Source organism: Neomonachus schauinslandi, chromosome 9, assembly GCF_002201575.2.
Source record: "Neomonachus schauinslandi chromosome 9, ASM220157v2, whole genome shotgun sequence".
Lineage (NCBI taxonomy): Eukaryota > Metazoa > Chordata > Mammalia > Carnivora > Phocidae > Neomonachus > Neomonachus schauinslandi.
In genome coordinates this window covers 12,661,659-12,675,245 of record NC_058411.1, presented here as the reverse complement: position 1 = coordinate 12,675,245, position 13,587 = coordinate 12,661,659, and the positions used below count along the sequence as shown (strand labels likewise).

The 13,587-nt window shown below is 43.3% G+C and overlaps 1 protein-coding gene across 5 annotated transcripts in view; it reads right to left on the bottom strand.

The window, feature by feature from the left end:
• Positions 1-4,387: 4,387 nt before the first annotated feature.
• Positions 4,388-13,587, bottom strand: part of RPS6KA5 (ribosomal protein S6 kinase A5) — a 180,687-nt gene continuing 171,487 nt past the window's right edge. For 4 of the 5 annotated variants that reach the window (XM_021679631.1, XM_021679634.1, XM_021679633.1 and 1 more), the window contains 3 exons: positions 7,350-7,509; positions 5,896-6,059; positions 4,388-4,647 (listed from right to left, as the gene is read on the bottom strand). In XM_021679631.1, coding sequence (XP_021535306.1) covers positions 4,408-4,647; positions 5,896-6,059; positions 7,350-7,509 — 564 coding nt within the window. In that variant the 3' untranslated portion in view covers positions 4,388-4,407. The remainder of the gene's footprint in view (positions 4,648-5,895; positions 6,060-7,349; positions 7,510-13,587) is intronic. The other variant, XM_021679632.1, reaches the window with a different exon arrangement.

Below are 13,587 nucleotides of genomic sequence, written 5' to 3'. Positions count from 1 at the left end.
AGACAACTTTTATAAAACCATACAAATTAAAATTGTAAAGCAATGGAAATGACACAGAGCTGAATATTATCCCAGTTGCCTATGGTCCAGAGAAGTTGCTGTGGTAAATATCAGCTTGACCTATCTGAAGCATTCAACTCTTGATAACCAAAGCAGCACTCCAACTAGAAAAATATCACAAAATGTCCTTCCACCCATCCCCGTGGAAATACGCCAGGAAAATGAAGCCTGATGAGTAACTACCAAGAATCCTGTCTTTTCATCCAAGTCTTCTAGATGCAAAATAACAAGCTTTTTACCATGTGGCCGGAAGTCCTCGTGGATAGGAAATGGCTGGCAGTCAACAGGACCTATCTGGATGAGTGCAAACAAGTCGAGACAGATGGAATTGGGAGATACTTCAGTTTCGTACTCCTTTTCTGTCTACTAGTAGGAAAATGTAAAATATTGGTTCCTGCTTCATTCACGAATTCATGAACCAGAAGGTGGACAATGCCCTTGGGGAACCGTCATTTACTGAGTTAACCTAACAGAGAGCTGGGTGGCCAAGTAACAGGGCTCAGAAGCGAGATCTTGAAAGCTCAGAAGAAAGAAATGCTGAAGATGAGAAGTGAAATAGGGCTAACTCCATGGTCTTAGGATGGAAAATACTGCCCCTTGAAAAGACACGTTGTCCTCATACACACATGATTTAAATAACTGCTCTCAAGAAAAATATTCTCCCCAAAGAATGTCACAACTTTGGAGGGAAGTCACTTAAACAGGCAGCGAATAAAACCTCTAAGTTGCTGTAGCAGCTATTTCCTTTGGGTAGATGAGACTTAAAATATTTATTTATGCATACTTCTTCTGTTATCTTTTGATTACTTTCCCTTTCTTGGAGTTTTGGAATGACTTGCACTTAAATTCAGAATTTCGTGAGAGCCTGCTACATTCTTTTTAGTGCCAGACAATGGTATCGAGTGCAGATGGGCATTCATGTAGGGGATAGAAGTGATGACAGGCCAGAAGCCGGGTGTCACGGTGAAGGACATCCGAGGGGCCAAAGTCATATAATTGTATGGTATTTCATTATGTTATGAGAATTCATCTATAAGACAATTGTTTTGATACGGTGTAAGTGGCACATCAGAATTTAACTTACTTATTTAGATCTTAAAGAATATTACAAGTGTGATAAAATGAATATCCAAATCCTGTTATTATTGGCCACCATGTGCAAACTCAAAGTAATCAGGTGGCCGAAGGCACAAACGGGGCCAGTAGTTTAGAGACTCCCACCATTCTGAGGTACCCTGACCTTCATAAATATGATAATAACAGCGTTTGAAATGGTGGCATGGGAAATGAGTAGACAAGCAACTGTATACTTTAAAAAAAAAGTAAAGTGAGATACAAAAGAAATTCCCTTATAAAAAAAGAATTACTGTTATCCTCACAGGCTTCCTTAAAGTAACTTACCTTGTATTTTACATGTAGCCTTTACATCATTATTTAAGAAATCGGTAGCAATAGAAAAATATTAAAAAGCGTTCTTTCCTGGGCAAATGAATCTGCAACTCCAACACAAAGATGCATGTTGAAATTAACTCCAGGTGGCTTGATTTTTGGTCCCAGGGGGTTCACGGACTCATTGTTTTATAGATGTTGGGAAGAATTCATGAACTTCAAAATAGCTAATTTAACTCAGTCAGCCACAGCATCTGGCCTAAGAAGTAGAAGAAACCGGTCTTTTAAAATGTATTTCCTCTATTACCTGCTTGACTCTCAACCAGCCATATGTAGTCATAAAATATATGCATCAGGATTTATGATGGTGTGAAAACTACATGCAAATAAAATCAATCAGGGAAAAAGGGGAGAGGTGATTTGGCCTTATCTCCAAAATTAATATTATATAAATTTATGTCTATATTTGGTTTTTATAGATCTACCTCTTTTTTACTCCTAATACTAAAAAAGAGTCCTTTCACTGAACATTTTCATTTGAAGTGTTTTTTAGGTTACTCCTGCTATGACTCAGTGAAAGCTTTGTGAATTTCAAAGTGCAAGTCACCAGCCACCAAGAGCTTGTACACAGTCTAAGTGCTGCAGACTCAGCATCAGAGCTGTCTCTCTGGCATTAGTAAGCAGGGTGAGGATGAAGGTATCTGACAAGGGGGCACCATTCGAGCGTTTTTTGAGGTTCTTCCAAAAGCCCGTTCTGGGTTATTCAGGGAGCCTCATTGTGATGGACTAGCCTTCTCTGTCCTTCCTCCTGTTACTCTGCCTGCCTCTTCACCCATTCCATTTTCCGTCAGGTCCTGCAGAAGAAGAGGCACTGAGAACAGAGGAAAAGGAAACCCCTCAATTTCACTCTCCGGGAGTCAATGACGCCCAACAATCCTTAGGGTATGCTAACTATTTTTCTGGATCATTTTCCATTAGCAACAAAGTCCCTTTAGTTTATATTTTACAACTAGTATTTCCTCCCAGGATGCACAGTTTAACAAATGACCTGAAGAGCTAACTTAGACATTTCCAAATCTATTCAATAAAACTGTAGATATAAATGGACATTTTCTTGGTTATTAAATCGCTGCGCCTGGATGGAATCACATTCTGTGAATTTGCTATAGGTTGGTAATAATTCATGTAAAGATTTCCCATCATGACCAGGAAAGATTGCAAGCTAGGGGTACAAAACTTTCACTGACTCATGAGAATCATGGAGCCATTTGGGCCACTGAAAAGTATAGAAAGTTATTTCCAATAACCACTGTGAACAAAAATGTGAACAGAATAATACAATATTTTGAAAATATTTTAATATTTGCCATTTTTTTGCCTGTGCTATTAATATATACATTGATTTAGTAATAAATATACTACTATTACATAGAGCGCAATATTTTTAGTATTCATAACTGGTTGAAATTAATGCTGCTATCATCTCAAGAAAGGAATAAATAAATATCATGCCCAAATTCCAAACCAATGCTCAAGAGGTTATCATTAACAAAAATTATAAAATAAACAGGTCGGGCATTATCTTTTTAAGCATGATTCTTGTAAACATAGCGAAGATCACTTTTCTCAGTCCTGACATTTTGTGTGATGGCTTTAAAAGAAAATACAACATACAAATCCTATCACTTTTTTTTTTGCATAGGGAATGAATTAATCGTATTTGAAAATGCAGCAATCTTTCAGTGAAATGTCTTCATCACATAGCACTTGTTTTCTGTAGGAATTCAGAACTTTGGAGCAATAAAGGTGCTCTGCATAAGTTTATAAAATATGCTTTCTGGATTTAAAATTTAACAGAAAAATTTCAAGACAAGTCATAGTCATGATTCTAAAATACTATGTACATAACATCTGCCTACAGGAGGGTGCGCCTTGCGGCAGCACAACACAGTGTACAAACGTGAAGCACAGTGTTTCACAGAATTTCCCTTCAGATTTTCTTCGTATCGGTGCCTAAGTGGCTTATGATTATGCCCATTCCACTTGTGCATACAAGGTAGAAAGGGGGATGCGAGGACAAATTTAAAGTGGATAATGGAAAAACCGGCAAAAATGCAGTACATATGCTTTAAACAGTGCACTTTACAAAATAGTTTGCTTTATTCGTATTCTCTCATAAAGTGCAATATTACTTAAAACAGAGACCTGTACCTTAATATTTTGCAATAACCATTAAAACAAATCGCCAGGAAAGAGCAGTGCAAAATTAAAAACATATGTAGCTTAGCATGCATCTCAGACGGATCCCAAATACAGAGCATGGGACCTTAAGTTCCTGTACTTTTTTTTTTTACTTTTTAGAAAAAGATTAATAATAATAGGTTACCATCATATGTAACCATAAAATAAAGACAATAAGTTAAAATCCTCTCTCAAGAAATAAATGTGCGCCACACATACAATTCACTACAGAATCATTTTGAAAACCCTCAGACCTTTTCCTCTGATAAATCACTGTTCGAGGGGGTGCAAATCTCTTAAAAACCCACGCTGTCCACAAGGCAAAGCAAAAGGTATCATCATCACAGTACGAGTGACTCTTGGTGGCAGACATCTGAAAAACCTGCGACTCATTCTGTAAACAGCTCAAACCTAACCAGTCCCTAATTAGATTTACAGACAGACACCTTTGCTCTTTCCAGAACAGTCCCACTGGCATCATGCTAGGCTGCTGAACGGTATAACAGGTGCTCTATTCACAGTAACATTCTCTGTCCCGTGCTTTTGGACAAGGATAACCAACTGGGTTTTCCTGAAAAAATTCCCTAAGAGGCAGCTTCCAAGAAGACCAACAGGACACGGTTTGAAAAGCGTAAGACATCATCTCAGGCACATGCTGAGGGCACTCGAGGTGCGGACGGGTCATCATCGGTGACACTCCTACCGTCCCCGCACCACTCAGTCCGAGAACTGGAAGAGCGTGTCTGGGTGAGTGGGGTCCGCGGGGTTGCTGGGCTGCAGGGTCTTAGTGGGCGTGGTTTTCCCGTGGGAGTGAGAGGAGGACGAGTGAGAACTTTCGCTTGAGCTACTGCGTGTCTCTGTACTGGTGCTGGTCTTCTTCATTTTCCTTCTCTTCGCCAAAGGGGCCTTGTCGACATTCTGAAGGCAAAACCCCTCTCTCTTGTATTTGTTAAAGGCCTAGGGGAGAAAGAAAGGGAGCCCCTGTAAAGGTCAAGGGATCGAAGTTCTCTTGGAAGCTAGGACTTCTGGCAGAACACAACTTTCGGTTGGCAACCACAGCTGCAAGTTGCTCTGGGAACAAGGTCCTGAAAACCATCCCATTTGCAAACCTCCTGGCCCGGTATGGAAGCTCATGGGAAGAGTCTCAAGGGCTCTGTTTAAATCAAACCAGCCAGGCTGTTCAGGAGTTAGGATTCTCATAAATCTTTCGAAGAAGTTAGTGCTACCTTTCAATAAAAAACACCAACCTCTCAACCCCTGTTACTTTTACTAGTTCGGTGTCTGAGATTTAAAATTCTGCCCACAAAACCCCCATACAGAGCAGACTGGATCTGTTATGGGCCCTCCTCTCCACTTCCAGGTCGGGGGTAATTGGGGTGTATCTTGGATACTTGATCTGTACAGAGAGGCTCAGCTCCACCTGCCTCAGGCTGGCTTTCTCCTCACAGCTGCCTGTCCCCACTTCTCTTAGCCTCAAGTTTGGGTGTCACTCTTGATAGCTTTGCATCAAATGTCACCGGGAAGGATCATCTGTACAAACTCTTGCAGTTAATCCCTTCACACCTCAACATATCCGAGTTCATTAATTTTTAATCCATTTCTGCAGCTGAAAAAGAAACGCTATCCCTTTTCCTCTCTCAAGATAATCCCTTCAGAGGTAATTTACTTCTCCCTAACTCCTCTATTCCTTATACAATTATCTTCAAGCATTTGCATCTGCTTGGCACAAATGCACACATACTCTTATTCCCTATCCCTCACAGTCTCTAGGATATGTAATGCATAAATGGCTGCTGAGGGAGTGAACGGACTTGGCACACGTGCCTTAGTTCCTAATGTTTACGTACAGCTTTTAAAGAAAATGAGTTAGGCTATTTGAGAGATAAAAGTTCCAATATAATGCATATTGTATTCATTATCTACTGAAAATTTCAACTCTTCAAATATCAAACTACTGCCTCACTCACAAACTCATCCTAAATGTCAAATAACTATTTTGTGGGTTAGCAGTGACTCGGGTCCCCCACATACTTTCTGTTTTAATAAATGTGTTTATATCATGGAGAGATTTATAAAAACACACCTAGAATGAAAATAACACATTCTTTTAAATGTACTACTAAGTGTGCGTCTCAGAAGTTATGGAGTAAACACATCTGATTCCTTTTCAAACCCGCCTGCCACGTGCAGAGCGCAGGGCCTTACGTGGAAGGTTGCTTTCACACAGGTTTGCACAGCAGCTCCCGAAGATCCTAGAATGTCCGGAGTCATCAGAGGATTTGAGGACAGCTGACTGCCATCTTGAAGCCATTCGTTGTATCTCAAGCCTGACATTTTAAGCCTTTTATTTGGATCGACTGTGAGGAGTCCTATGGGAATAATTAAGACATTTTTATTTTATGATTTGTTTCAAACATAAATCTCAATTAGGTTCACATGACACAATGGTTTCGATAAGGCGTCAACCTTCTACCAAGGTCATTACATTTTCATATACATTTCAATCCCCTAGTAGATCCTGAATGTTAATGACAAGGCCCACAATAGCCTACGTCTACTGCAGGCTAACTGGCTTCTCAATCAGGAGGAAATTGGCACCCAACACAAAGACTGGGAAGCTCCCAGGAACAGGGAATACCTAGATGTACTTCATTCATGTACAAACACCTTGTACAAGCCAGCGAGTGCAGTAAGGCACTAGAGATGTGGAGATGGAGACCCAAAGAGGAGCTATGGGGAGATACACAGACAAAAACTAACTCTGACAGCATCAGGAGACAAGCGCAATAGCAACATCCCCACACACAGTGTGTCGGCGACCCAAGGGCACGGCTCTGACCGCAGTGTAGTCACCCTGGAAGGCTTCCAGAAGATGAGTCCTGGAGGATGAAGACAAGTGGGCTGGATGAAGAGGGGTGCCCCAGGATTAGAAAGAGCAAGCGTGGCATCATGCGGGAATCTGAGCGCTGGCACATTTGAGGAATTCAAAGGCAGCGTGAGGGTAGCAGGAGGCCTGGGCAGGCAGGGCCAGGTCCTGAAAGGCTCTGGATTTCAAATGCTCCCATACGGGAGTCTGACCTGAAGCTAACGGGGGCCTCTCTGAAGGACTTCTAGCAGAAGAGGGGCATGATCACATCTGGATATGAGGAAGGTCACTCTGCTGATTGACACCGGACAGGTAAAGGCAGAGGCAGTGAGACGAACTGAAAGGGGCTGTGGGCTCTCAGGACAGAGAGGACGGCGGGAACTGAGCGCGGCCACGTGAATGGGGACGAGGGGGTGGTGAGGCCGGACGCTGAACTGCAGGACTGGGTGGCTGGCTGTGGAAGGCAAGCAAGGTGGGGGGCGGATGGTGACGCCCATTCTGGCTGCCTGGCAGTGCCAGAGGGGGATGGGAGGGGGCATATTTTGGGGGAAAGGATAGTAAAACAGTGTCAGTGCACTTTGGAGGTGTTAGACTGAGATGCTGTGGACCCTGCAGATGTGGATAAGATTACTAAGGGATAGTGAAGAAAAAAATAAGGCTCAGTAGAGCAACCTGGAAACCTTCTAGAACACACGTGAATTTCTTGAGTAATTAACAGATATATGTGAATGGGTAGGATTCCACTTCAATCACCACACATCATACACGATATAAAGTTTCATTAGAGTCTTACCTTGGATCAAATCTTTAGCTTCTTGGGATACATTCTTCCAGGCTTCTCCTTCAAAGGAGAAATCTCCCTTTTTAATTTTCTTCATGATTTCCACCGCACTGGTACATGTCAAACTTTTGTCATGAGATTGGAATGGAACTTGCCCTGACAACATTGTATACTATCAAGAAAACAAAAAAAAGGAACAAAACAGAATGTCTGCCAAAGTCATTGTCAAAGCCATGCTAGTCATTTCATTACTAACTTCATCAGCATAATTTACCAAATACTACGACTAGCATTATTGGGTTTAAAAGATTATGTAGACTTCTATCACCGAAGCAACAAACACATTTCAAAGCCTTGTAAATAAAGTGAGACAGCTTATTAGATCAAAATTTAAAGAGCAAGAAGAACAAAACAAGGATACTCCAACTACTTCAGAAAAGATAGTACTAATATTAACAGAAAGTTGAGAGATAGCAGAACCTTTCAATAACTTTTTTTTTTTCTATTCAGTTCCATACATCCTTTCCTCAGGACATTAACTGTGGTTAAGGGCTTCAAACATTTTTAATTGAGGCCTTCCTATTTTGGTTGTAATTACCACTTTAATTTTATTTTTCTCATCGTGGCGTTAAACTGAATTCTCTACAACCACCTGTTTTCACTGTGGCCATGTGTTTGAAAATTTATGCTTAAGGTTTTTGCCCTTTAAAAAGTCAACAGAAAAACTGAGAAGCTAAGTAAGGCTTGTCTTTGCAGCAGAGACTGAATATCGACTTTAAACTTCTTGGAGGGTTTTCTCTCTGCTCGCTGAGAGACTTACAGGCCCGCGGAGGTGACAGACGGCCATGAATGGTGGGGTGAAGCGACAGTGTCCGAGCGCAGAGCCCCCAGAAGCACCGCACAGCGAGCAGAGGCTGGTGCTCTCAGTAGGAGCCCGCCCACCATGGCAGTTATTTACGAAGGGACACAAAGAGGAGGGTCTCCGTTTCAAGCCCAGCCCTCAGGAGGAGGTGGGCACCCAGGGAGAAGTCCCAGTGACCTGGAAGGACGCCGCCATTTCTCTTTTGCGGCCACGTGTGTGACAAGCAGTCTCACCCTCATGACGCACCGGCCCCCAGAAAAGATGGACGCTCCCAGACCGGGCAATAAAAAGGACATTAAGAGGAGAAAGCAGGAGATACAATTAGGTGGGCAGCCCACAAACCCTGGGCGGGGAGGACTGAACACGAAGGAATGAGGCGCCAGAAAGAGAGAAGAAACCTGGCTCCTCTGAGGAGAGCAGAGACCAGGAGGCTCCGGGCGGACTCGGACTTTCTGTATGGGAACACTGTGCCTGAGAGAACAGAGCTCTGCTCGCCAGGATGGAGGGTGTGAAAATCGAAGGCGCCAAGGAGAAGAGGAGAAGAGGAGACCCCGGGCACTGACTCGGAGCAAGCTGACGCGAAGATATTTGTTCTAAGGAGGGAACTGCGAAGACGCCCGAAGACCAATAACAACTATTTGAGAAAACCAAGAACCTCCCTCAATCTCGTCTCCTTTATCCTCCCCGCACAGTGACGCTCAGCAGCCTACAGCTTTTCCCCAGCGTCTCCCTGCGCAGACGACCCAACGCGGCCCCGGCACCTTGCAGGCTCCGCCCTCCCGGCTCAGCCTCTGAGGTCCCCGGGGTTCCCGCCCCGCGTTCCGCACCCACAGCTCCTCGGCCCCCCTGACGGCGCTCCAGCTGCTCAGTCTCCTTAGAAGGCCATTTTTCTTTCGAGCTGGCAACCATCCCCCCCCCCCCTCCCGCCGCCGCACGGTGTAACCTTCCGCGAGGTGTGAGACCAGGGCCTCCGCCATCTGCCATGTTACTCCAGAGACAAGACACATGGCGGGAGGGGAACATGAGCTTTTGAGTCAGACAGACCTGGCTTCCTGCTTTTTTATTTACCAGCTTCTGTTTTCTAGCTGTTTAGTTACTAGTTGGGCAAATTTGTTAAGCTCTCTTAGACTATTTCTTCAGCTTTATAATAAATGTAACAGGACTGAGCAACCCACTGCATTTGGTAAGAGCATTAGCCAGCTCAGTGGGACACCCAACCTCACTCTGTTTTCCCTGCCTCCTCTTTCTCTGGTTGGGAGGCAGCAGGGACCGCATTCCTGATGCAAAGTGGGGGAATCAGAACAGCGAGCCATGCATCTTTAAAGTCCCTTCCTAAAGGTCCACTTTCTAGATCACTGCTGGCACCAACTATCTTAGCCCGGGTTCCCCACAGAGCAGAGTCTAAAGCAAAAGCTAATACACAACCACATCAAGGAGTGCGGTCCCTGCGGAGGAAGAATTTAGGAGAACAGGGAACAGTGTCCACACCAAAGGAACTGAGGGTCCTGGCTAAAATAGACCAGCCGGGATCAGCTGCCACGCTGAATGTGGTACAAGTCAATATGGTGCTGGCATTGATAAGCACCTACTGATCTGGTCATTAGATTCTTCTTGACTTCTATCAATAGGAAAGATCAAAGCAGTAAGTTCTTATGTGGCAAGGACAGCCTTCACTGTCTTGTCTGAGAGCTGTCCGAACTCTCCCACTCTGTTATAATACAGTCTATTAGGCCCTCCATCATCTCGACATTCTCAAGAACCCCATGCTGGCCCTCTGTAGTGATGTCTTCACGAAGGGAGACCTGGTGAGCAGGAACTAGCGTATCCTAAATGCCTTCTAAGCACATGAACGCCAGAGGATGGGAGACAGACTGGACAAACATTCAGGGAACTGTCACACTGGTAAGAACGTTTTAGAGCTCCCATGGTTAGGGGCATAGAGACTTGCCCCTGAAAGACAAATTGCTGTACCTTGTACCACTGAGAAAGAGGCACAGGACTTAGTGGGCTTCTTGGGATTTTGGTGACGGCATATATCGCTCTTCTCGAGAATACTGCTCCAATCCGTTTATCAAGTGACTGCGGAGGCTACCAATTTTAAGTGGGGCCCGGAGTAAAGAGGATTCCGCAGCAAGTCCCAGCTGTAACACAACCACCCTGCTACCGAGGCCCTAGGATCTGGCTGACTTGACTGTGGTAGAGGTATCTGTGAAAGGTAAGAATGCTGTGCAGAGTCTCTGGCAAGTGCACGAGGAGAGTCGCAGAGCAGACGTGAAGGATTCTGGGGTGGGGTTCTTGCCTTCTGTGGCAGAGAACTACTCTGAAAAATAGCTCCTGGATGCTCCTGGTTCCTAGTAGACCTTGCGTGCCCACAGAAGGGATACCAAGAGCAGTGCATCGTGTGCTAGGATGAGCAGTTGTGCTGACTCATGAAGTCGCAGCAGCAACCCCATGTACTACGGACATGGCACACTTAGAACCAGCCCAGGAGGTCCAGAAGGCAGGAGTAAGTTACATCCACGGGTGTACGTTACCTATCTCTGCTGCATCAACACTTCTTAACTCAAGCCAATGGCCTCACTGAGGAGGGGTTCCCGATGACCAACTGATGGAGCAAGAAAGGAAATTGGGTTGGCTTGATAGATGGTCTATTAGAACACGAAAAACTCAGTGAAGGCACCTGCTCAGGACAATACCCTGTGGGGTTGGAGCTCTGTCCTTGAGCACTGTATTGAACCATCAGCTGGTGCTGGGTCCCCCATACCTAGATTCTTTTTTTAGAGAAAGAGAAAGAGAGTGGGGGGGGGAGAGAAACCGCAACTGGGGGAGCAGGGGGGGAGGGAGAGAATCGTAAGCAGGCTCCATGCCCAGCGTGGAGCCCCATGCAGGGCTCGATCTCACGACCCTGAGATCATGACCAGAGCCAAAATCAAGAGTCGGACGCTTAACTGACTGAGCCACCCAGGCACCGCCCCCATATCTAGATTTTATGGGTACATGGCCCACTTAAAAAATTCATGTTTCGGACCCTGCAAACTTGGAGTTTGCTTCTTTAGAGGTCTTGGTTCATGAACTCAAGTGATCAGCTGCACTATACAACAGGTAGCAAGCCACGTGTGCATGCTCTGCAATTGCTCTTCCTCCGCTTTCTTCTTTCTCCTGGGATTATGCTCCTTAGGAACATGATGAAACATACTTTAGCTTCAGGTTCTGCTTTCTACGTAGCCCAGATTAGAATACCTTTCTATTGTTGATGAACATTTGATTTGTTTCCAGTTTGGGATATTTTTGAAACATGATATATATATGTATATATATATATATATATATTTTTTTTTTTTTTTCTTATACACATCTTTTGGAACATAAAAATACAATTTCTCTTGGGTTTATTCCTGAGGATGAACTGCTGGGTCATTTGGTCTGTGTATGTTCAGTAGATACTGCCAAACAGTTTTCCAAAATACATTCCATTTCTTAATCCTACCCTAATTCCTAAAGGATATGAATGTAGCTAAATATAAAAATGTAACCTTTATAAATACAGTTTTCTTGCTTTCTGATGTGTAATAATGCAACAGGCTATTGGGCAGAAAAACTAATTCTCCATCTTTAGAAGTATTTAAAGGAGACCGGTGATCAGGGACCTTGTAGAAAAGATCCCTGCTCTAGAAGAGGTAGAAATAAACTTTAGGCTCCTCTTAACTCCAGGATCTTACAATTTTAGTTGATTATCCAGCAATCAACTTGTGTTAAAAATATTTTGTGCAGGCAAATTGTTTGCAAATGGTGTGGCAAACAAGTATTTACATACATAAAGATATATCTATATATGTGCGTGACCACATATATATATGTACCTACACACACACACACGGAGAGTGTGCACACAAGACAGAATTCGAGAGAAAGAAAAAGGAAATGTGGCAAAATGTTAGATGTTCTACAGTATTATTCTCTCAAATTTTTTCTAGGTCTGAAATTTCCAAAATGAAATTTTGAGAAAAAAGTAAAAGAATAAAGTCTCCTAAATAAAACACTTAGAGGAATTATATTTTAAGTGGAATTATATATACCCATTGGGTGGCACATAATCCTATCCTACATAAATACTTTGTTTTAGGGACTGAATGCTTGCTTGCCTCCAAAATTCATATGTTGGGGCACTTGGGTGGCTTAGTTGGTTAAGCGTCTGACTCTTGATTTCGGCTCAGGTCATGATCTCAGGGTCATGAGATCAAGCCCTGCTTCAGGTTCCCTCAGTGGGGAGTCTGCTTGAGATTCTCTCTCTTTCTTCCTCTGCCTGCTCACAAGTGCACATGCACAGTCTCTCTCTCTCTCTAATAAATAAGTAAATCTTAAAAAAAATTCGTATGTTGAAGACCCAACTCCCAATGTGACTATATTTAGAGACAGGGGCCTTTATGGAGGTTAATTAAAGTTACGCGCAGTCATAAGGGCGGGGTCCTGACCCAATGGGATTAGTGTCCTTATAAAAAGAAACAGCAGAGAGCTTGCTCACTCATGCTCTCTCTCCAGGCACACTCACTGAGGAAAGGCCATGTGAGGATACAGACAGCAGGTGGCTGTTTACAACCCAAAGGGAAAATCCTCACCAGACCTTAACACTGTTGGCATCTTGGTATTGGACTTTCCAGCCTCTCCAGCCTGTGAGAAAATAAATTTCTGTTGTTCAAGCCACCTAATTGGCGGCATTTTGTTATGGCAGGACCAAGCTAAGACACTGGGTAAGCTCTATTTTAATTAAAGTCCTGTATGTTTCTGACAGGGACTGCATATCCACGAGGCAGATTGGGTTGTAGTCAAGCCATATGAGACTACATGATGCAGCTTCCTGGAGTATTTGTTTTACTCAACGGGGGTAATGTAAATTATTTTCATATTATAATAGCCACAGTCATGTTTATTAGATACAACACACAAAAAGCCCATTGATTTCCATTTCTTTTTTTTTTTTTTTTTAAGATTTTATTTTTAAGTAATCTCTACACCCAATGTGGGGCTCGAACTCACAACCCTGAGATCAAGAGTTGCACGCTCCACCAACTGAGCCAGCCAGGGGCCGCAAAAGGCCATAGATTTCTAAGGCAAATCAGAGACTCCAAATAAACTTTGTGCTTGCTATGGAATAACTGAGGCTTTGTATCTAGATCTTCTGGAGGTATGCATTCATTCATGCGGGAAAGTTTGCAAAGCACTCTGTTTTAGCACCGTTTAATGCACGTGCTAACTTTGTTCTTCGTCTGTATTTCATTGTGTATCTCTAAAAGGCAAAGATTTTTTAAAAACCACAACCACAACACCATGATGACACCTAAAAGAAATCAGCAGTAATTCCTTTATATCATTCAGTATCCAATCAATATT